The sequence below is a fragment of the Dictyostelium discoideum genome, assembly GCF_000004695.1.
Source record: "Dictyostelium discoideum AX4 chromosome 1 chromosome, whole genome shotgun sequence".
NCBI classification, from domain to species: Eukaryota; Evosea; class Eumycetozoa; order Dictyosteliales; family Dictyosteliaceae; genus Dictyostelium; species Dictyostelium discoideum.
This window is the reverse complement of record NC_007087.3, coordinates 3503794-3527919: the sequence shown is the minus strand read 5'-3', so window position 1 is coordinate 3527919 and position 24126 is coordinate 3503794. Positions and strand designations below refer to the sequence as shown.

At 20.6% G+C, this 24126-nt stretch overlaps 10 protein-coding genes across 10 annotated transcripts in view; 5 read left to right on the top strand and 5 right to left on the bottom strand.

Moving 5' to 3' along the window:
* Positions 1 to 778, bottom strand: part of DDB_G0269774 (UBX domain-containing protein) — a gene marked incomplete at both ends in the record, with an annotated part of 1122 nt that extends 344 nt beyond the window's left edge. Inside the window, 2 exons of the mRNA XM_641174.1 lie at positions 2 to 507; positions 658 to 778. Coding sequence (XP_646266.1) covers positions 2 to 507; positions 658 to 778 — 627 coding nt within the window. The remainder of the gene's footprint in view (position 1; positions 508 to 657) is intronic.
* Positions 779 to 1080: 302 nt separating this feature from the next.
* Positions 1081 to 2102, bottom strand: psmB3 (proteasome subunit beta type 3; the record flags this gene model as incomplete). The annotated part of the gene is made up of 4 exons (XM_641173.1): positions 1081 to 1129; positions 1259 to 1353; positions 1468 to 1753; positions 1915 to 2102. The coding sequence occupies 4 exons, from the start codon at positions 2100 to 2102 to the stop codon at positions 1081 to 1083; spliced, it is 618 nt and encodes a 205-aa protein (XP_646265.1).
* A 948-nt stretch (positions 2103 to 3050) lies between these two features.
* fam63A (DUF544 family protein) lies at positions 3051 to 4655 on the top strand (the record flags this gene model as incomplete). Its single annotated transcript, XM_641172.1, has 4 exons — positions 3051 to 3180; positions 3333 to 3685; positions 3829 to 4120; positions 4243 to 4655. The coding sequence occupies 4 exons, from the start codon at positions 3051 to 3053 to the stop codon at positions 4653 to 4655; spliced, it is 1188 nt and encodes a 395-aa protein (XP_646264.1).
* Positions 4656 to 5102: 447 nt separating this feature from the next.
* cnrI (SET domain-containing protein) lies at positions 5103 to 6960 on the bottom strand (the record flags this gene model as incomplete). Its single annotated transcript, XM_641171.1, has 2 exons — positions 5103 to 6754; positions 6909 to 6960. 2 exons carry the CDS (start codon positions 6958 to 6960, stop codon positions 5103 to 5105), a joined length of 1704 nt encoding a protein of 567 aa, XP_646263.1.
* A 1532-nt stretch (positions 6961 to 8492) lies between these two features.
* DDB_G0270942 (hypothetical protein) lies at positions 8493 to 8985 on the top strand (the record flags this gene model as incomplete). Its single annotated transcript, XM_641170.1, has 2 exons — positions 8493 to 8765; positions 8896 to 8985. 2 exons carry the CDS (start codon positions 8493 to 8495, stop codon positions 8983 to 8985), a joined length of 363 nt encoding a protein of 120 aa, XP_646262.1.
* A 1062-nt stretch (positions 8986 to 10047) lies between these two features.
* On the top strand, positions 10048 to 10520 carry DDB_G0269766 (hypothetical protein; the record flags this gene model as incomplete). Its single annotated transcript, XM_641169.1, has 2 exons — positions 10048 to 10320; positions 10431 to 10520. The coding sequence occupies 2 exons, from the start codon at positions 10048 to 10050 to the stop codon at positions 10518 to 10520; spliced, it is 363 nt and encodes a 120-aa protein (XP_646261.1).
* A 141-nt stretch (positions 10521 to 10661) lies between these two features.
* On the bottom strand, positions 10662 to 12125 carry cnrC (hypothetical protein; the record flags this gene model as incomplete). The annotated part of the gene is made up of 1 exon (XM_641168.1): positions 10662 to 12125. The coding sequence occupies one exon, from the start codon at positions 12123 to 12125 to the stop codon at positions 10662 to 10664; it is 1464 nt and encodes a 487-aa protein (XP_646260.1).
* Positions 12126 to 13370: 1245 nt separating this feature from the next.
* Positions 13371 to 15845, top strand: DDB_G0269762 (hypothetical protein; the record flags this gene model as incomplete). The annotated part of the gene is made up of 1 exon (XM_641167.1): positions 13371 to 15845. One exon carries the CDS (start codon positions 13371 to 13373, stop codon positions 15843 to 15845), a length of 2475 nt encoding a protein of 824 aa, XP_646259.1.
* A 238-nt stretch (positions 15846 to 16083) lies between these two features.
* On the bottom strand, positions 16084 to 17151 carry DDB_G0269760 (BTB/POZ domain-containing protein; the record flags this gene model as incomplete). The annotated part of the gene is made up of 1 exon (XM_641166.2): positions 16084 to 17151. One exon carries the CDS (start codon positions 17149 to 17151, stop codon positions 16084 to 16086), a length of 1068 nt encoding a protein of 355 aa, XP_646258.2.
* A 1412-nt stretch (positions 17152 to 18563) lies between these two features.
* On the top strand, positions 18564 to 19550 carry DDB_G0270940 (hypothetical protein; the record flags this gene model as incomplete). Its single annotated transcript, XM_641165.1, has 1 exon — positions 18564 to 19550. One exon carries the CDS (start codon positions 18564 to 18566, stop codon positions 19548 to 19550), a length of 987 nt encoding a protein of 328 aa, XP_646257.1.
* Between the last annotated feature and the right edge of the window lie 4576 nt (positions 19551 to 24126).

Sequence of the window (24126 nt, the reverse complement as noted above, 5' to 3'; positions counted from 1 at the left end):
CATTTATAGTATCAGTTTTTAAAAATCTTCTTTGTATATTTTCTCCATTTGGTAATTTAATTAATAATTTAATTGAATTTTCATTATCAATTGGTGGTTCAGGTTTTAAATTTAATTTTAAAAATTGTAATCTTTCTTGTTTTTGTTTTTTTAATTTCTCTTGTTCTTCTTTTTTATCATTGATATCTTTTTCTTTTAATAATTTTAATAATTGATCAGTTTCTAATGATTTATAATATTCAATATCTTGTTCTTTAATAATTCTTTCAGTTTCTGATAAATAGTTATTATTATTCATTTCATCTTTATTTTCATTATCATCAATTAATCTTTTTCCTAATTTTCTATTATTTTCAGTTTCTTTATTTTTATCAAAAACTAATTTATTTAATAAATCATTTAATAATTTTTCCCTTCTTTTAATTTCATTTTCTTTTGCTAATGAATTATGTTTTTTTTGTTTTTTATCTACAATATCACTTTTTTCTTTATTCATTTCAAAATTATCTAATTTATTATTATTATTATAATTATTACCATTATTATTTATTTATTTTTATTTTTATTGTATTATAAAAATGAGTTCAAAAATAAATATTTAATTAATTAATTGATTAATTTTTGAAAAAAAAAAAAAAAAAAGAATCTTATACATACCTTTAATGAACTTTTTTTTATCCCATTTTTTCTTTTCTAGTCTTGGTGCAAAGTATTCATATAAAATTGTAAAACTACAAGCTACCAAGAATAAAACCCAAAGTAAAGCACCTATATTCATTTTTATTTGTTAAGCTTGTTTATTGTGTGTAATAAAAAAAAAAAAAAAAAAATTTGGTGTGTTGAAAAATCAATAGAAAAAAAAATAAAATAAAATAAAATAAAATTACAAAAAAAAAGTATGAAAAATTATTTCAAAGGGTGTATGTGTTTGTAGACTCAATCATTTCTTTTTTGTTTTGTTTTTTTTTTTTTTTTTTTTTTTTTTGTATTTTAAAAATAAATTTTTTTTTTTTATTTTTTTTTTTTATTTTTTAATTTTTTTTTTATTCTTTTTATTTTTATTTTTAGTATTTGTTTTGTTTAATCTTGACGACCTAATAATTTCTTTGTGATAACTTGAGTTGGAGTACTTTTTTTTTTTTTTTTTTTTTTTTTTATAAAATAGAATAAATAAAAAAATAAAAATAATTAATATTGGTTTAAGCAATGGCAACATAAGAATAAACAAAATATAATTTAATAAACTAAAATACTTTACATTACATGAACAATGGCACCCCAACCAGAAAGAGCATCTCTATCTAAACTTGCTAACATACATTGTGAAATAGTTTCAAAAAGATCATCTTCATTCTAAAAATAAAAAAAATAAAATAAAAAAAATGATGATTGTTAGTTTAATCTCGCGCGATACATTATTGAATTTTATTTTTGAGAATAAAATAAAAAAATAAAAAAATAACATACCATATCTTTTTTGTATAAAGTTTCACAAACACCATACATTGCAGGAGTCATAGTACCAACAACTAAAAAATCATCAGTTGCAACGCTAGCACCAATGAGATCCATACCACTAATGAAAGGTGTATTATCTGGACCTTCCAAACCACAAATTAAAGGTTCAGTAAAGTATGGTCCAAATCTTTTTTCATATAACATATTTGTGAGTAAATTTGAAACAACTCTTGGTGACATATCTCTCTCTTCTCTAAGTTTATATAAGTTATGTCTAAATACAAGTTTTTGATATCTATATATAAAAAAATAAATAATAATAATTATAATTATTATAATAAAAAAAAAAAAAAAAAAAAAAAAAAAAAATATATATATATATTAGTTATTTTATTCATTTAATAAACTATTATTATTATTATTATTATTATTATTTATTATTTATTGAATACATACAAAGTTTGTGCATCAGTGACTAAACCAGAAATACCAACAAAACATTTATCATTAATTCTATAAACTTTTGGGAAATCATTTGAAATAGTTTGTTGTTGAATACCAAATCTTAAATCTGATGCAATTGCAACACAATTCTTTCCAACCATTACGATGCAAGCACCACCATTATAAGCCATAATCGACATTTTTGAGTATATATATATATGTGCTACTTTTAAATATTAAAAGTGTTTTTTGATTGATTGATTGATTGATTGATTTATTTATTATTATTATTTACAAGTGTGATTTTTTATATATTGTTACTATTATAAACTATTACACCTAATTAATCTAAGTTTAATAAATTTATATATGTTATTTAATTAACTACAAATATTTTATGAAAAAAAAAAAAAAATAAAAAATAAAAAATAAAAAAAAAAAAAATTTAATTTAAAAAATTTTTTGATGAAGTTGACAAAAATATTAAAAAAAAAAAAAAAAAAAATAAAAAAAAATTTTAAATTTTTTTTTTTTTTTTTTCCATTTTTTTTATTTTTATTTTTATTTTATTTTTTTTTTTTTATTAATTTTTTATTTTTTCTATTTGTGACATATTAATTTGGTGAACTTCCAATTTTTTAATTATTCCTCAAACAGGATCAATTTTAAAAATTGGATTTTAATAACCCATATCAATTTTTTTTTTTTTTTTTATTAAAATTATAGTTTCAATTTGTTGACAAAAATTTTTTTTTAATTTTTTTTTATTTTATTTTTTTTTTTAAATTTTTAATTTAAAAAAACTTTTTTTTTTAATTTTTTAATTTTTTAATTTTTTAATTTTTTTTTTTTTTTTTTTTTTTTTTTTTTTTTTTTTTTTTTTTTCAAAATTGGATACTCAAAAATATAAAGATTAATAATAATAATATTCCCTTTATATATCACCAAATTTAAATTTAGAGAAAACTCATTCAACTTTTTTTATTTTTTTATTTGTTATTTTAAAAAATTTATTATTTTTTTTTTTTTTTTTTTTTTAATTTTTTTTTTTTTTTTTTTTTTTTTTTTTATCCACACAACCCCTGTCTCATCCCCACCACTACACAACAACAACTTTTTAATACAATAATAAACAGATATATTAAATTATGGCAGATACTTTTCAATATAAATCAAAAGATGGAAAATTGATCGATTTTGATGTTTCAAGACCCTCATGTGAAAGGTATGGTTTTTTTGCAGGATCAAGAGTAATGACACCAAAAGGTGCTGGAACAGGTAATTACATCAATTTTATTATAGTGTTAATGTTTATTAAAAAATGTTATGTCATTACTAACTTCATTTTTTTTTTTTTTTTTTTTTCTTTTAATTTTTTTATTTTTTTATTTTTTTATTTTTTTAATTAAAATAATTAAAATAATAAAAAGTGATTGGAGTTTATGAAAATAATTTATGGTTCCATATAGAAGGTGACGAAGGTGCATCATATTGGGATAATGGCAAAGATTACGAGTCATTGGTATTTAAATTAAGTGTTCAACTTATCGATGACGAACCAATTGGACCAACTGAAAATAGATATAGAGTAAAGAGAATCACTTACCTTAAGAAAGAAGTTTCAATTATCCTTCAAAATGAGAATGGACCATGTCCATTGATTTCAATTGCAAATGTTTTATTACTCTCTCAAAAAATTTATTTAGATCCTGATATTCAATTTGTTACAATTAAAAAACTTGGTGATTTAATTATGAAACATGCTAAAAGCCTTTATAAAGAAGTATGTATATTTATTTATTTATTTATTTATTTATTTATTTATTTATTTATTATCACTAAACTTTAAATATTAACTTTTTTTTAATTAAAAAAAAAAAAAAAAAAAAAAAAAAAAAAAAAAAAAAAAAAAAAATATTTCCTTAGAATCAAGATGTATTAGAAATATTAGAAGATTATAATAAAAATGTTTTACCAAGTTTAGAGAAGGGTTTAATTGTAAATATATACTTTGACAGTATTCAAGGATTTGAAAAGACTGAACCATGCCAAATTTTTGATTATTTAAATATTAAATTGGTTCATGGTTGGATTGTAGATCCAAATCAAAAAGAGGTCAAGCAACTTATTGGCCACTTAAATTATAACGATTTAGTTCCAAAGATTGTTACTTTCGATCAAAGTTTTCCAAATGCAAAACCAGAGTTACAACAAAAAAGTATAGTTTCATTAATAATATTTAATAATAAAAAAATAGAGTACTAATTCTAACACTTTTATTTTATTTTTTTTAAAAAAAAAAAAAAAAAAAAAAAAAAAAATAAATAAATAAATAAAAAGTTAATGATTTCGCAAATAGTAATCAATTAACAGATTATGGTTTGTCATTAATCCAAGAACACTTAAAAGAAGATGAACTATGTGTATTTTTTAGAAACAATCACTTTGCTACCATGACCAAACATGATGGATATTTACATATTTTAGTATCAGATGTAGGTTATGAAAGAGAAAACAATATCATTTGGGATAGAATTATGTCAAAAGAAGGTGAATCCATTTTCCTCTCTGGAGATTTCCGTTCAAGAAAAGATGAATTAATCATTGAAGTTGTAAATACTTTGAAACTATTTGGTTTCAAAGATAATGAAGTCGACGAAGCTAAATCTTATATTCAAACAATTGATAAAATGGATGTTGATTTAGTTGATGAAGCAACAAAATTTCTTCAAAGTAGAGGATATACTTTATAAAATAATACATATAGGTGCATAAAAAAAAAAAAAAAAAGAAGAAAAAAAAAAAGAAGAAAAAAAAAAAAAAAAAAAAAAAAAACCATCAAAGGAATTAATAATAATAATAATAATAAAATAATAACATTAATAACAATAAAAAAAATAATAGTACTATTTATTTTTAATTAGCATATTAATAAACATAAAAAAAAAAAAAAAAGAAAAAAAAAAAAAATTATAAAAAAGAAAATTTTTGAATAAAAAAAAAAAAAAAAGAAATTAATTATCTTGAAAATTAGTTTGATATTTTCACAATAATTTGATTAATTTGAAAAGTTTTTAATTATTTAAATAGAATTTATTCGATCCTTTACATTTGATAATTCTAAACATATATTATTTGTATTGTATTCTAATATTTTTTTTTTTTTTTTCCTTTTCTTTAACTTTTTTTTGATTGTTTATTTAATGGTTACAATTTGCACCATGTTGATGTGAATGACCATGACCACCATGTGAATGATTATGATTATCATTACCACCATGAGAGTGACCATGACTATCATCACCACCATGAGAATGACCATGACTACCATGATCTTCATGATTACAATTATCACCATGTTCATGATCATGATTAGCATGTTCAGTATGTTCAACTAATTCTGGTAATTTGAAGGTAACATTCATAACACCTTTTTTAATTAAAGATTCAAGATATTTGATATTTCTATCTAAAATTTTCTTTTCATTGATTTTAGTGTATAAAATGAATCTTTGATTTGCAGGTGGATTCTTTTTCAATTCTTGTTCATCCTCTTCTAAAGTGGTTGGATAAGAAGCAAGTTTACCTTTGAGTGCTTGAACCAAATTTGAATAAGCTTTCTCTTCATTCTCTTGAGTGATAATTTTGAAAGCCAATGGTTTAAGTTCGAGTTGATGGCCATGATGATGATTATGTTCACCAGGTACTTGTGGTGGTGCGATTGCACGAGTTTCTTGTTCACTGAGGGCATAGATACGATAGAATGGAATCAATTCGAGTGGGAGTTCATTTGAGGTTGGATTTTGATTTAAGTTTACAACGACACCATCTCTAATACCACGTTCTTCGAGGAGATGAACTTTATCATGACGAATTTCATGATTACCTTCTAACAAATGTAATTCGAATGGATAAGAATCATGGAGATTGGTTTTAGTTGCGAAACCAGCATGCATTAACAATTGAGTGTTATCACGTGGTCCATAGAACATGTAAACTTGCTCACCCTTTTTAAAATCCTTTATGGCGCCACTGGTCATACAATTGGAATCCATGTGATAGAATGAGGTGATTTTGCTACCGGTGCTTGAGTGATTACAGAAATCCCAAAATGGAATCAAAGCCATAATACTACCATTACCATTACCTGCATAGACTGGATTTTGACGTGATTGAACGGTTGAAATGGCCCAAACAAAGGCATCCCATGTAAATGATGAAATTGGCATAATATTACTTTGAGTACGATCAATCATTGAGTAGAGATAACAATATTGACGCATGGCACCACGAACATATCTCATGGCATACTCTAAATTTGGTGAGCCTCTGAATTGGGTAAACTCCTTGAGACCCCAATAATAGACGGTGTTGTATTGTTTTGGTAATAGTTTTATATATGGTCCCCATTCAGAGGTTGGGTTGGACAATTCCTTAACTAAAAAAATTGATAATAAAATACCTGGAATCGATTGAATTAAACGGTCATTCTCTAAAATTGGTGGTTTTCCCAATCCCTGGAATGCTACTGCAGTCGTAATGAAAAGGTTGCTTGGTATCTCTACAAAATCCTCTCCCTCTTTAATGTCTTGAGTTGCAACTAAACCAGTACCCTCTGATGTGTTTCTATCAATCTTTACTTTACATTTACTTTCATCAAATCCTTTACCCTTTAACCATTCAATGAAATTGGCTACCAATTGTGCTTCGGTTGGTTCAACTATCTTACCACTATTTGCTTTACTTTGTTTAGCTAATATAACTGCATTTTGTGCTTGTCTTAATTTATTAAAATTCTCTAATGTTACTTGGAATTGTGATAAATTACAATCTGGTCCAATTCTTTTTTCATCTTTTTTAATTTTAGAAAATAAATAAAAAAAATTAAAAAAATTAAAAAATTAAAAAAAAAATAATAAAATTTATTATTAGTGTCACTTGATGATACTAATAAAGAAAAAAAAAAATAAAAAATAAAAAATAAAATATAAAAAATAAAAACTTACATTCATTTATTTCTTCAATTTGTTTTTTAACTGCTGCTAATGCTTTGATCATTGTTAAATGTATATATATAGAAATCTAAGATCTTACTGACAATGGTGAGAAAAAGAAAAAAAAAAAAAAAAAAAAAAAAAAAAAATTTCAACTTAAAGTTTTAAAAAAAAAAAAAAAAAAAAACAAAAAATTAAAAAATTAAAAAACACTAAAAGAAAATTAATGAATTTCATTTTTTTAATTTTTTTTTATTAAAACTTTAAGTTTGATTAAAAGGATCAAAGAAGGTGAAGAATCATTCTTTCATCAAAAAAAAAAAACAAAATTTCTTTTTTAATTAAATTTAAATTATATTATTTAATTTTTCATTACTTAATTTTTATTTTTTTATTTTTAATTATCAATTTCTTTTTTTTTTTTTTTTTTTTTTTTTTTTTTATTTATTTTTATTTTTTTTCTATTTCGCATTTCTTAATAAATGGATTTTATTTTATTTAAATCATTAAATAAAAAATATTAAAAATCAACAAAGAATTATAACCCAAAAAAAAAAAAATCAACTTTCCAACCAAAAATCAGGAGTGAGGAATTATTATAATAATTATTTTGAAAATTTTTTTTCACATCCTAAAATAAAATTCAACTTTTAAACCTATTAATTTATTGTTATCTCAAAACCCACCAACCAAACCAAATCAAGAAAAAAAATAAAAAAAAATTTAAAATACAAATCTACAAACGATAAAAAAAAAATCTTTTCACCTTTATTTTTTATTTTTGTTTTTTTTTTTTTTTTTTTAGTAATAGTGCACCCTGTTTTTTTTTTAATTTGAATGAATCTATCTTATAAAAATACAGTCTTTATTGGGTTCCTGTATTCTTGTTTATTATCACAAAAATAAAAAACTTGAACACCTTCTGGTAATAGACAGGCCATTAAATTTTGATTGAAAACATCCCATAATAATAAAAATAATAATAAAAATAATAATCACAATAATAATAAATAGTAATAACCGATTTTTGCCCACCGCTAATTTTTTTTATTTTTTTTTAATGTAAATTAAGGAAAACAAAAAACACCCAAAAAAATGAATTTCATTTATTAAAATTTTTTTTTTTTTTTATTAATGTAAATTAAAAAAAAAGAAATTTAGATGAAATTATAATTAAGACAATTATTATTGGAATTATTAATTTTTTTATCATTAAACGTTAGTTTATTTTTAGTTTTTGATGTAATTTGTAATTCTTTTTTATAATTTCAGACTAAAAAAATATTTTAAATCTTAATTAGATAAACATTACAATTTTTAAAAAAATCTAGATAAACCACTTTACCGGTTAATTCTTTTTCTAATAGATCAATTTTTTTTCATTAATTATGATAATAATTCAATAGTGAATAATAACATAAACACACTAATAAATACTTTTTTTTTTATTATTGTTTTTATAAAAATTAATATTTTCATACAACGCTTAAAAATATTAATATAACATTTTTTGTAATTTTGTATATGATATTTTTTTTTTTAAATAAAATTTTATTTTAATTTTTTTTTTTTTTTATTTTCTCAATACTATTAAAAATGAATGAACTTTGGTGGAAAATTGGTGGAGTTGTTGCTTGTAGTGCTATAATTTCAGGTGCTTATGGTGGACATGGATTAAAGAAAAAAGTTCCCGATGTGGCACGTCAAGAAATTTGGAAAATTGGACAACAATACCATCTTTATCATTCATTTGCCTTATTCCTTGTTCCCTTCTCAACACAACAAAATATTGTTGGCCCAATGTTTTTAAGTGGAATATTATTATTTAGTGGATCATTATATTATATATCACTTACAAATAGAAAAATAGTAATTATTAAAAAAAAAAAAAAAAAAAAAAAAAATTTATCATTATATTATATATCACTTACAAATAGAAAAATAGTAATTATTAAAAAAAAAAAAAAAAACTAAAATTTTTATTTTTTAAAAATTATAGAAACTTCCTCCAATTGGTGGAGTATCATTTATGGCAGGTTGGGTAATTTTAGGAATGACTATAGATAAATCATTATTTTTGAAGAATTAATTTTAATTTTTTTCCATCCTTTTTTTTAAAAACCAATAAATAAATTTTACACTCTCTTTAATCTTTTTTTTTTTATTTAATTTAATTTAATTTATTAGATAATTATTTTATTTAAATTTATTTTATTTTATTTTATTTTTGAGTTGTTAGTTGTTTGTAAAATATTTAATATTTTATATTTTCCAGATAAATATCTATATGTTAAACTGTAAAACTTGATGAAATTGTCAAGCCTGCACCTGTTTAACCTGCACTTTAAAAACTTGATAAACCCTATGAACATGTTAGACCTGTTCCTGATGAACCTGCTTAAGCTGTACCTTATAAACATGTACCTGTTAAACCTGTACCTATCAAATGTTAAAATTTTTGAATCTGATAAACCTTAAATATGCATTTTTACTTGATGAACCTAATAAACCTGTACCGGATAAATGCTTTATACCTTATGAGCCTGTACCTGTTTAACCTAAACCAAATGAACCGCTGAATCAGATTAAGAAAATGATTATTATTTCTTTTTTTTTTTATATTTTTTTTTTTATTTTTCAAATTTTATTTACCTTTGTCCTATTATTTATTTTTTCTTAATTGATTAAGTTATTAGTGTAATTGTGCCCAATAATTATGGGATTTTTTTTTTTTTTTTTTTTTTTTTTTTTTTTTTTTTTTTTTTTTTTTTTTTTTTTTTTGATTTATTAATAATAAATAAAATTCAAAAGTGGATAATAATACAAACACACAATAATTATATTTTTTTTATGTGGATGTATTTTGGGAAATTAATATTTTCACCATGGTGTTTTAACTTTTTTTATTATTTTGAATTATTTTTTTTTAATCACTCAAAACAATTCATTTTTTTTAAATTTCTATATTTAATTTTTTTTTTTTTTTTTTTAATCTTAATTATTTTTGAATGATTACAAAATAGTTTAATTATTTTGATTTGATATGTTTTTAAATTTTTTTTTTTTTTTTTTTTTTTTTTTTTGGCCAAAATTTTTTTAATTTTTTTTTTTTTTTTTTTTTTTTTTAATTTTTATCTCAATATTATTAAAAATGAACGAACTTTGGTGGAAAATTGGTGGAATTAGCGCTTGTAGTGCTATTATTTCAGGTGCTTATGGTGGACATGGATTAAAGAAAAAAGTTACTGATGTAGCACGTCAAGATATTTGGAAAACTGCACAACAATACCATCTTTATCATTCATTTGCCTTATTCCTTGTTCCATTCTCAACACAACAAAATATTGTTGGTCCAATGTTTTTAACTGGAATTTTATTATTTAGTGGATCATTATATAATTTATCACTTACAAATAGAAAAATAGTAATTATTTTGAAAAAAGAAAAAAAAAAAAAAAAAAAAAAATTTATCCAGACTTTGGTAAAAAAAAAAAAATACTAAAAATTTTAAAATTTTTTAAAACTTAATAATAGGGTGTTTCTCCAATTGGTGGATTCTTGTTTATGGCAGGTTGGGTAATTTTAGGAATGACATTAGATAAATCATTATTTTTAAGAAATTAATTTTAAATTTTTTTATCTTTTTTAAAAAACAATAATAATAACAAATAAATATTAAACTTTTTTAAATCTTTTTTTTTTTTTTTTTAATTTAATTTAATTTAATTTTTAATTTTTATTTTTTTTTTTTTTTTTTTTTTTTTTTTATTGTTGTTGTTGTTGAGTTTGTTCAACTGGTTTAGTTGTATGTAAAATATTTGGTACTTTATATTTTCCAGATAAATATCTATCTTTGTAAGCGGCTACTTCTTGTTCAAAGAAATCTCTACCAATTTGATCAATTTGTTTATTATAGATATCTAAAGCCATTTTATAGAGTGCAACATCTATCCAATTTCTTTCTTCAATCTCTTTTCTTAAATCGTCAGGAATTTTATCAACAGATACTCTTTGTCTACCGGTATTGATTTTAGAGTATCTAATATTTTGAAAACCACTATAATGGGAAAATAAAACCAAACTCTCTGTAAATTGTTCAGTTATACCGACAAATTTAAAAGTGTATTTTAAATGATGGAGTGCCATATCGTAGATGGTTTGGTTACCGAAATCCTCCCAACCCATACCACAAATCATTCTGGCTTGCTCATTATTACCAGCTGCAGCAACTTTAATCCATTCTGTTAAATTATGATTCATTGCTAATTCATGGAATGGATCTTTTCTATTTTGTCTATGATAATAGTAATTTGAGATGACTCTATCCACTGGTTCTCTTAACATTGTCATATAGGAATACTTATTTAAACCATATGGATTCTCTGGTACTCTAGTTGGGTCATTATCATTGAAATAGAAATGAAGACCGTATCTAATATGTCCGAAAATTGAATCTTTTTGCATAGTACTTTCAAGTTCTGAATAGGATGGATGTTTCCAATGGTGCGCAAATTTATCACGCTTTTCATTTCTCTTGAAAATTCCACCCAAACTGCTTCCTGCTGCCTTTGGAACGTGGATGAAAATATGTGGTTTTGGTAAATAGAATGGGTTTTCCTCTTTACTTAATTTCCATGTGGTATCTTTAACTTTGTCTACCAATTCGTCACCTGTTGGTGGCTTATAATCTGGTAAATTCAATATGCTTGCATAACCTGGATCAGTGTCAAGACTCTTTAATATTTCAACTTCATCTTTAAACTCTTTAAAAACTCTACCTCTTAAAATATCTTTCTCTAATAATGTTAATTTTTCATTTTCAATTTGTTGTTCTGATTTTTCTTTTGGTTTTCTAGTTGCATATGATCTTGTTGCATATGATAAACTTTTTCCTTTATTTGCTTTCTCTTCTGCTTCTTTAAATTCTTGATGTTGTTTTCTTAATAATGCATCTTCATCACTTTCATTATTATCATTATTATTATTATTATTTATATTTTCATTATTATTATTTTTATTAATAATTAAATTATTATTATCATTACTTTCTTTAGTATCTATAGTTATTGAGGTTGTTTGTGAGATTTCATTGTTAAATTGTGAAATACTTAAACTTTGCACAAAAACAATTACTAAAACAACAAATAATATTACAAATAAAAATACTTTTGATGAATTATCTTTTTTTCCATTAGTTTTATTATACAATGATATTTTTTTTGAAAACATTTTATTTGTTTTTCTTTTTTTTTTTTTTTATTTTTTTGATCAAAAAAAAACTATTTATAAATAAAATAAAATAAAAAAATATATATTACATGCATATATAAATTAAGAAAAAAAAAAAAAAAAAAATAATTATAAATAATAATATTGTTTATATATCTGATATATTTAAAAAAAAAAAAAAAAAAAAAAAAAAGAGAAAAAAAAAAAGAAAAAAGAAAAATTAAAAATAAAAATAAAAAAAATCAAAAAAAAAAAAAAAATAATAAATATCTAAAATAAAACTGTCTTTTTTTTTTTTTTCGGTTGGAAAAGTCATTATCAATTTCATCATCATTCGAATTGAGCAAGTTTGACAATTTTAAATTTTTTTGAAACTTTCATGAATCGCCTAAAAATTCAATGCATTAATTTTTTTTTTTTTCAAACTTTTTTTATTTCTGTTTTTTTTTTTTTTTAGTTTTGTGTGAACTTTTTTTTTCATCTTTTTATTTCTTTTTATTTCTGTTATTATTTCTTTTTTTTTATTTTTTTTTATTATTTTTTTTTTTAATGCAATAAGTGAAGATTATTTGTTTGAAATTTGTTTTTTTTTTTTCAAATCCAAACCCAAATAAATAATCCTCATTTATTGCATTAAAAAAAAAAAAATAAAATAAAATAAAATAAAAAAAAAAATTTAGATATTTTAATAAAAAATAAACCAATTCAATCAAATCATTTTTTTATTTTTTTATTTTTTTAAAAAATCTATTTTTATATAAATATATTCCCTATTCTTTGTTCATCAAAATAAAAAAACAATTACAAAAAATTATTTAAGCCCGAAATTTTGGTTGAAATAAAAAAAAAAAAAAAAAATTCAAAAAACAAAATGGATACAATTATTTTTTATTTTTTATTTTATTTTATATGATTTTGTGTATTTTAAAGTTCTCTATTTATCTATACTAAATTCATATTAAAAAATAAATAACATTAAATTATTTTTATCAGAAATTAAATAAAAATAAAAAAATGAAATTCATTTTGGAAAAAAAAAAAAATAAAAAAATAAAAAAATAAATTATTTTTTTTTTTTTTTTTTTTTCAAAGCTATTTTTTTTTTTTTTTTTTTTTTTGATTTTGAGCAAACTTTTTTCGTTTTTTTGAAATTTTTTTTTTTTTTTTTATTTTTTATTTATTATTTGTTTATTTTTTTTAATTTTTTTTTTATCAATTATTATAGAAAAAAAAAAAAAAAAAAAAATGCAATCAATAATAAGATTATCAATTAAAAATAAAAATTTATTTTTAAAAAATAAAGGTCAAATTTCAATTACAAGAAATTATTGTAATGATCATAGTGGTAATCATGATCATTCAATATCATTTGAAAAATTTAAAGAGAATAGAGAATTAATTAAAAAGAAATCAGAATTAATTAAAGAGATAACAAAATCAAGACTTTTAGGACAATTAGATACAGTTAATAATCTTCAACAACAAGTTTCATCAATTGAAAATGCATTAGATCCAAAGATTGAACAATTCTCAATACAAAGTAAAGAACAAAAAGAAGCAGAATTACAATTGTGGAAGAGATTTTTAGAGAAAAAAGGTGTTGTCACTAGATCACAACTTGCATCAGTGAATAAATTTGAATTTGAACGTTTTAAAGCCAACGGTCTCTTGGATGCCGAAGCAGAGAAATTAAAAAAAGATAAAGAGAAAGAATTTGAATCTAAAAGACCAATTGATGAAACCACTGGTATGAAAATTCCAATCCACAAAGTTACACAAACCGAAAAAATCAGATATGACCCAATTTTGCGTGATGCATTCCCATCACCATTGGTTGCAGATCAAAAAGTTGGAGGAATAGATGAAGAAATTGATCAACTTGATGAAGAAGATCATGATGAAGAATTTTCATTAGAGAATAAAGAAAGTAAAATCAAAATGTTAATTGAAAAGATGGAAGATCAATCAAACAAAGACCCACAATTTAAACTCATGGTTATGAATTTCCTCGATGATGGTATTCCATTAAAAGATAAATTAATATTTAGAGATGATTTTGAAATTTCAGCAGAAACTTTAAAGTCATTTTCAATGGTGAATGAAGCCGATGACGACCAACTCGACTCTCAAGTTGAATTATCAGAGAAAGAGAAAAAAGTCATTGGAATAGCTCAACAAAAGATTTTAGATTTACAAATTAAAGAGATAGCAAAAGATTATAAATTCAATTCATCATTGGAGCAGAAGAGATTGGATATTCTCTTTAGAAATAATACTATTTTAAGATATAAAGCTAAAGAGGCAGGTGCAATTCAAAAGGATGGTTCAATTGATATGAAAAAACTTTTACAACAACCACTTGGTATTGAAGATTTAACTCGTTATTCATTGGATTTCTCGAGTGAAAACTCTGGTAATTACATCTATCAAGATGGTCAATTATTGAAACAATTCGATGATGGTTTCACCATGCCATACGAGAAATTGTATGAAGAGGATGTAAAGAGTCAAAAAAAACTTGATAAATTGAAATCCGCTGCCAACAAGTTGATTTGCTTTACCAATGGAAAAGGATCAGCAAGAGAGGTTGAAGAGATCTTGGAAGAGTTTTCTCTATCAGAAATGGATGCCTTACATACTTTCATTGATATGTTTGGTAGTGATTTAGTTGAATATAGTCTTAACTTACCTTCTGAAGGTAAATATATGGACGCAGTCTATGAATATCTTGAAAATGAAAAGGAGAGGAGAACAATGATGTTAGGTGATTCATTCCGTGATCACGTCACTCTTTCACCAAATGAAGCTGAAGAGTTCCCAACCCATGAAATTATGCTCCCAGAGGATAGAGTATTGGTCACCAAAGAGGATTCACCAATGGTTAAAGCATTCAAAGATAGAGTCATTCAAGAGGGTCTTTTAAATGATTTCCAAACCAAGATCGATCTCGTCAATGATCAACCACAATATGAATCCCACCTTTTCATGGAAGAGTACAAAGCTAAACTCTATGAAAATGAGAAACAACTCCAAAAAGATTTACTCGAGACCAGAGATCCAATGATGATTCGTAATTTCATTAAATACAAATACGATCAACAAAAAGAGTTACTCGATCAAAAGAAGGAACAAGAATACAACGATCACACTTCAACTATGAATGAAATCGTTCAAGAGGTTTCTCAAGGTTCCCTATCAAATATCGATCCACCAATCTATCATCCTGTCACTGGTAAATTATTTACACCAAAAAAAAAGAATCCAAAATGTCTCCTTTGTCAAAATCCAAATTGGCAAGTTGATCCACTCAATACTCCTTTCCTTTCCATCTATTTAAATAAAGCCGGTGATATGCTTCCAAGACATTTCAGTGGTAATTGTTTAAAACATCAAAAGAAGATCGTTAAAACCATTAGACAAGCTAAATCTTTAGGTATCTTCTCCTACAAGAATGGTACTTTCACAATTTATAATCCAAATGTATATAGTCTCACCAATCAAGAGTTGGAAGAATACAACAAATGGTTGAATGGTACTTACACTAAAGAAGAGTTACAACAAGTCTACGATGAGTATGAAGCTAGCAAAGAATTAAGATTTAAACCTACTTGGACTGAGGCTGTTGAACTTCCAAAGGGTAAACAACAAGAAAAAGTATTAATGGAATTTGGTATGGAAAATAATGATCTTAATAAAGTCTATGGTAAAGATAAACAATAAATAAAAAAAAAATAAATTAAAAAAAAAAAAATAAAATAAAAGAAAAAAAAAAAAAAGAAAAAAATAAAATAAATAAATAAATTAAAGTAATATCAATAAAATAAAATAAATAATAAATAATAAAATATAATAATTTTTAAAATATTAAATAAAAACAAATAGTTTAAAAAAAAAAAAAAAAAAAATATTCATTAAATTTAAATTTATACAATTATATATTTTTTTATTTTTTTTTATTTTATCTTTTTAAATTTTTAGCACGTTGAACATTAAGAACTCTACTAAATGAAGTACCTTGAACTTTTGCATTTTGTAAATTTGTATCTAACAGATTTGCACCTTGAAGATTTGAACCTTGAAGATTTGCACTTTGAAAATCAGCACTTTGAAGTTGTGCATCACATAATTCAGCATCAGATAGATTTGAGCCAACAAAGGAAGAGTATTGAAGTTGTGAATTTTGAAGTTGAGCTCTTTGTAGACTGCAACATGAAATATTTGAAAATCTAAGATCACAGTTTTTAAGATTTGCAGATTCAAGATTTGCATCCTCCAAATTACAATATTTCAATAGAGAACCTTCTAAATTTGCAAATCTAAGATTAGCATTCTTTAAATTCAAACCTGATAAATCCAAACCTGATAGATTGGCAGACGGTAATTGAATAGGTTGGTTTGGGTGTGATAGATTCACCAATTGTAATATTTCTTTTTGTGAGAATTTTTCAATATCGGGTGGTGGTGCTTGTGATGCTATTTGGTATTGCATATACTCTATTAAACTTGTGATTTGATAATATTTAGCCTCATTCATAACACTATCCCTTATGGCATCATCCTTTATGAATGGTATAAATTTTGATCTTAACCAATTCAATATGTAATGAAAATATCTACCATCTCTATCAATAAATATAGTACCATCATCTCCTTTCTGTACATTAAATCTACCAGTACCAAACATTAAATAAAACATTGAATTTGAGTCTGATAATATCGTTGATACAGTCGTATAATAAATTTCACCACCAATATTTAATTTTAAAATTGAATCATTATTTATTGTAGTATTAGCAGTATTCGAAGTAGTAGTAGTGGTTGTTGTTGTTGTTGTTGTTGGTGGTGTTATTATTGGAATTTTTGGTTGTGTTGTTGTTGGTGGTGGTGCATTATTTAATGTAATATAAGAAGTTGATGGTGATGATGAAGTTGATGATGATGAAGATGTTGTTAATTTGTTTATTTCATCTTCTTGTTCATCTAGAGTATTATGATTATTAATTGTTGTTATCTGTTCATCATTCATGGTAGCTACATATTTATTTTAATATTGTGTGGTATTTGGTGTTAATAAAAAAAAAAAAAAAAAAATTTGAAAAAAAAAAAAAAAAAAAAAATAAATAAATAAATTCAAAAAAAAAACAAAAAAAAAAAATGGAAATAAATTAGTTTATTAATATCCCACACATCAACATGTAAAAATATTTTTTTAAAAATTGTTTTTGGTGGGAGGGGTTTGTGGGATATTAATAAATTAAATTTATTTGTGGAACATACTTACATAAAGATAGTTTTTTAAATAATTGGTTTTCAAAATTATTATTATTTTCATATATTTTATTCATTTTTTTATTTTTTTATTTTTTTTTTATTTCCACAATATTATTTTACTTTTATTTTTTTTTTTTTTTTCTTTATTTTTTTTATTTCATAATAAATAATATTTATTTTTATTATTATGTTTTGTTTTATTAATGACATAAAATTAATTAATATTTTGTTTTTATTTTTTTTTTTTTTATTTTTTTTTATTTTTTTTTTATTTTTTGTATTTTTAAATTTTTTTTTTTTGAATTTTTTTTTATTCAGAAATAACACCTTGTCTGTGTGCTGACTCAGATTTTTTTTTATTGTCAATTCATGATATTATTTATTATAAAAATTACAAAGAAAAAGAAACAAGATATTTATATTCAAACATAGGTTAAAAAAAAAAAATAATAAAAAAAAAAAAAAAAAAAAAAATTAAAAAAATAAATTAGGATATTTTTTTTATATTTCTATTTAACTATGTCTTAGAAAATAAATTAAATTATTGTTCAATGGAATTTATTGATTTGATGAATATTTAAATTTAGTATTGATTTAATATTCAATTCATCCAAATGATTTTTTTTTTTTAATAATTTTTCCTCAATCCCATCATCTTTAATATTTTTTTCTTTTCTTTTTTTTTTTTTTTTTTTTTCTTTTTTTTTTAAAATTTGACATAATAAAATATTCTATTTTCTTATTTTTTATTTTTTTTTTTTTTTTTTTTATAATAAATAAAAAAACCCACATTCGAAAATTCATTTAGATATGTAATGTTTTATTTATTTATTTTTTTATTTCATTTTTAAATTATTTTTTTTATCTTTTTATTTTTTCTTTTTAAAAATTACAAAGAAAAAGAGACAAGATTTTAATATTCACACATAAATACAAACAGATATATTATTGTCATTTTTATAACCAATTATTTTTAAAATTTTAATTTTTAAAATCGAAAAAAGAAAAAAATAAAATAAAAAAAAAAAAAAAAAAAAAAAAAAAAAATGAAAATACCCATTTACATACCAGCCTTTTTTTTTTTTTTTTTTTGTTTAAAATCCATCCGAAAAAAAAAAAAATAAAAAAAATATTTGGAAAAAAAAAAAAAAAGAATTAAAAATAGTAATGAAACTAATATTATTATTTATTTTTTTAGTTTTAATAAAACTAATTTCTTGTCAACAAAATATTCAAGATGAAGAACAACAAAATCATTTTATTGTATTTTATTCAAATCATGAAGGTGCAATAGATTATGTTTATTCAAGAGTTAAAGAGGTTTTAGTTGATGATAATAGTAGTAGTAACAGTAATAATAATAATAAATATCATTTAGCAGGTGGTGAAATTTCAACAGATATGATAATGTTAGGTGCAAACCAATCATTAGGATATTTTAATAATGGTGATCAAAAGTTTTTCACAATTGAAGTTATTTCAAATATTAATTTCAAATTATATTATTATGATTTCTATGAATCAATTCAAGAACCATTAGGTCCATTCAGTAAATCATATTCATTCCGTGCTATTAATGGTGAATACATAAAATTTAAAATTGAAAATGTGGATCAAAATGATGGTTACATTAAAATCTATATTAAAAGACCAAATATTTATCCAACTTCAATTTCAAATGATCCTTTAATTATTCCACTTAATCATATTGAAATTATACCATTAGATGATTTAAATTTCTTTAATAATCATACAATAATTAATAATATTAGTCAAAGTAGTAGTAGTAGTGGTAGTAGTAGTAGTGGTAGTAATAATAGTGATAGTAATAATAGTGATAATAATAATAATAATATTAATTCATTTGATAGTTATCAGTCTAGTCAAAGTGATGATAAAATTGAAAGTTTTAGTAGTGAAATTGAAAATTCAAAAGAGATTCCAATTAGAGATATCGATCAATTCTCATTGAGTAGTATTAATACTAATTTCGATGAAAATGAAAATGGTAATAGTGGAATAAGAAATGAATTCTTTGAAATTAATGACGTTGTTGATTTTAGTGAAATTAATTCTTCAAATCTTATTAAAATCAATTTATTCTCATTTGCTTTAACTTTTGTATCTTTCTTTTTCTTTTTTTTTTTTAATTAAATAAATAAAATAAAAAAATAAAAAAAATTCTTAACATATATCTAATTAAATAAAATATTTTTATATTTACTTAAAATTTTTTTTTAAATTATTGTGCAAAAAAATAAAAAAAAAAAACAAAATTTGGAAAAGACTGTTTAAAAAAATTTTTTTAATCCATAATATCAGCTGGTGAAATCAAAATATGTAACAAATCTTTAAAAAGTACATTGTCCAAGGTTAAAGATCAAACTATTGACCAAGAAATGTATTGGAGAGTTGAATGATTTAATTTATAATAAAATTAAAAAAATAAAAAATATATTTATTGCCCAATAGAAAAATAAAAATTAACTATAAAATAACAGTTTTTTTTAAAATAATCAACAATTAATATTGGTATTTATAATTTGTTTTTTTTTTTTTAATTAATAAAAAATTCAAATCAAAAAAAAAAAAAAAAAAAATCCAAAAAATAAAATCAGCAAATAACAATGTTTGTGGTTTTTTTGAAAAAAAAAAAAAAAGGCGCCTTTTTTTTTTGTGTAAATGTTTTTTTTTGTTTAAAAACTCCTTTTTATATTTTTTTTTTCAGTCGTTTAACCAAAAATTTTTATTTTATTTTTTTATTTTTTATTTTTTGATACTAAATCTTAAAAATAGTTAGATAATAGAAATTAAAGTTCGATAGAAATGATTGTATTAAAAAAAAAAGATTAGTGATTAGTTCTCGATTACCTTCTAAAAATAGTTGTAGTGAAAAGTAACTTTTTGAAATAGTAAAAAAAAAAAAAAAAAAAAAAAAATTAAAAGTTGCTCAAAAAGGTCAGTGATACCACTTTAAAAAAAAAAAAAATAAAAAAAAAAAAAATAATGATAAAAAAAAAGAAAGAAATGTTTTATTAGAAAGTTTTAAAGTCGAAAATGGTACACTCATATCGTCTATAATAAGATAAAATTTTTTTTTATTAATATTTTCCATTTTTTTTTTTTAAATTTTTTAATTTATTTATTATTTTTTTCTCGTTATACTGCTATTGTTATTTTTTTTATTGTTTTTCAATTCATATCAAATTGATTAATTCTGTGTCGTATCATCTTACATAAAAAATATAAATTAAAAAAATAAAAAAAAACCAGTTTTGGTGTTTTAAAACATACACACACACAAACACAAACAAAAAAAAAAAAAAAAAAAAAAAAAAAAAAAAAAAAAAAAAAAAAAAAAATCAAAAAATAATATTTGTGTGTTTGTATAAACACCCCAATGATGATTTTGGGTGTGAGTGTGGTTTATATATGAAAATAAATTTTATAAATATGTGCTAAACTCTCTCCCCAAATTGATTTCTTTCATCATCAAAAAATAAACAAAACACAAATGAATGTACCCACACAAGTTTTACTTTGAAGCCAATTAAAATATACAAATAAATTTGTTTTTTATTTTTTTATTTATTTTTTATAATTTCCATTTTTTTTTAATTTTTTTAATATATACATATATTTTTTTTAACAAAAAAAAAAAAAAAAAAAAAAAAAAAAAAAAAAAAAAGATAAAAAAAAAAAAAAAAAAAAAAAAAAGTTATTTATTTAATTTCAATTAAATTATTTAAACACATACACAAAAAAAAAAATAATATTGATAAACGCTTCATCAAAATTATAATTTAATCTATAAAGACCATATTTTATTTATTTATTTAATTTTTTATTTTCTATTTATTTATTTATTCAAATTTTTTTTTTTTAATTTTAAATAAATAAAAAAAAAAAAAAAAAACAAACAAATTTTTTTTTTTCCAATTCTAATCAAAAAACAAACCATAAAGTAAAAAAAAAAAAAAAAATAATAAACTTGTATAATTCAAAGTAGGTATTTTTATTTTATTTTATTTTATTTTACAACAATTAGAGGTTATTGTAATTAAAAAATAAAAATAAAAAAAATATTGTTTTTTCAAATTTATTTATTTTTTTTTTTTTTACTTTATTACCCAATTTAAAATAAAAAGTCGTGTTTGGGTTAGTATTTGTAATTTCACTTTCAGTAAAAAATATATTTTTTTTTATGGAAAAACATATTCTACCACACTCACTCACCCAAATTCTTGAATACTCAAATAATTAAACAATTCAAGTATTTTTATTTGTTCTTTTTTTTTTTTAAAAAAATTAACAATAATAACATCGAATTTATTTTAATCTATTTTAAAATATTATTCATTTTTTATTTTTTAATTTTAATTTTTAATTTTTTTTTTTTTGATCATAAAAATAACTTCATAATTATGAATTTCACACTTTAATTAGTTGTAGATAATATATAATTAATAAAAAAATAAACAATATAATAGTAACATTACATAAAAAAATAAAAAAAAATAAAAAATAAAAAATAAAAAATAAAAAAAAAATATATATATATAAAAAATATATATATATAAAAAAAAGAGAAACAACAATATAAAAACGATAAAGTTTGTTCAATATTAATTTAATTATACCCGAATTATTTGTATTAAAATTTGTAAGGACCCTTTTGTTAAAAAAAAAAAAAAAAAAAAAAAAAAAAAAAAAAAAAAATAAATAAATAACCTATAAATATAAATAATTGCACAACCCATCTCTATCTATTTTTGAAAATTAAATTATTATTTGTTTTAACCACACTTCACCACTATCTTTTACTCTCACACTCACTACCCCCTTCAAGTTTTTTTTTTTTTTTTTTTTTCTTCCAATATTTATAATTATTATTTAAACACAATATAATTGTACAAAAAAAAAAAAAAAAAAAAAAAAAAAAAAATTAAAATTAATTGGAAAAAAAAAAAAAAAAATAATAATAATTATATTTAACTAATAGTTTAATTAAAAAAGAATAATTCCATATATTTTTTTTTTAATTCAATATCTTTTTTTTAAAATTTTTTTTTTTTAAAAAAAAAAATTGAAATAATTTAATCTCAAATAATAATAATAATTATAAAAATAATAACAGCCAGTTAAATTTTTTTTTAATATATTGTTGTTTAAGGGAGGAGAGAGAGTAGAAACGGTAGTCGTTAGTATTAGTAGTGTAGCAATAGCGTGTGTTTTTATTTAATTATTTATTTTAATTTTGATTGTATAAAGAGTAATAACAAATTTATGGAGATTTGGAAAAAAAAAAATTATTTGTTATCAACAAATTAATTTCCATATGTATAATAATAATTATTAACCCCTTTTTTTTTCAATTATTTATTTTTAGTTTTAAAAAACTTTTTAATACTGTCCAAAATAATAATAATCTAATATTGGCAAAATAAAAAAAAAGTAAGTTTTCATTGAAATCATAATTATTATTTATTCATTGTATTATTTTTATTTGAATAGAAAACAAAAAAAAAAAAACAAAAAAAAGAAAAAAAAAAAAAACAAAAAAAAAAAAAAAAAAAAAAAAAAAACTACAAAATAACTATTTTTTTTTTTAGTAATCAAATACTCTATATTTGTATGGTTTTATTATAAAAATAAAATAAAATAATTATAAAATTAAAAAAAAAAAAAAAAAAAAAAAAGAAAAAGTAATATCATCACCATATTAGTATTAATAAATAAAAAAAAAATTTAACGCTCTTAATAAAAATAATAAAAATATTGTCATAACAATCAATAACTTATTGAAAAAGGGAAATAATAAGAAAAAAAACAATTAAAATAATCACTACTACCACCACCTCCACAAAATATACCACTATTTTTCAAAACCACACACAATATCACCCACACACATACATCAACCACCCCATCAAATTGTTTAGATTTAGCACTTTTAAATATATATATGTGCATGCACATATACAGGGTGTGTGTGTTTTTTTTGCCTTTTTTTTTATTTATTTATTTTTTAATTATTTTATTATTAGTTTGGGTGATATGTATAAAAAATATAGAAAAAAAAAAAACAAACCACAATAATTTAGTAATAATAATTATTATATACATCACACTTATATACAACAATTATTTTAATTTTTATTTAATTATTTATTTTTATTATTTTTTTTTTTTTTTTTAAAATTATTTATTTATACTTTTTATTTTTCTTTTTTTTTTATTATTTAATTTTATAAATAATTAAACAACAACAACAACAACAACAACAACAAAAACAACAACAACAGTTTTTACTTTATATTTTTTATTGTTGTAATAAGAAAATAAAACTATAAATTAAATATATTTGTAATACCATATCCATATAAAATTAATAATATTTAGGGTAATAATTAAATTAATTAACATAAATCTCCAAAAAATTCTTAAATCAAAAAAAAATAAATATAATATATATATATTTATGTTTTTGTGTGTTTAAAATTAAATATTGTTTTGTGTCAATCAATTTTATTTTTTTAAAAATAAAAAAAAAAAAAATAATTATTTGTTTGTTTTTTTTTTTTTTTTTTTTTATATTATTTATAATTAATTATTAACCATTTAAGATTTTTCTTTTTTTAATTATAATAATAAAAAAAAATCAACTTACTATAGTTTAATATCCTTTTTTTATTTAAATATAATAATAATAATAATACAAATATATATA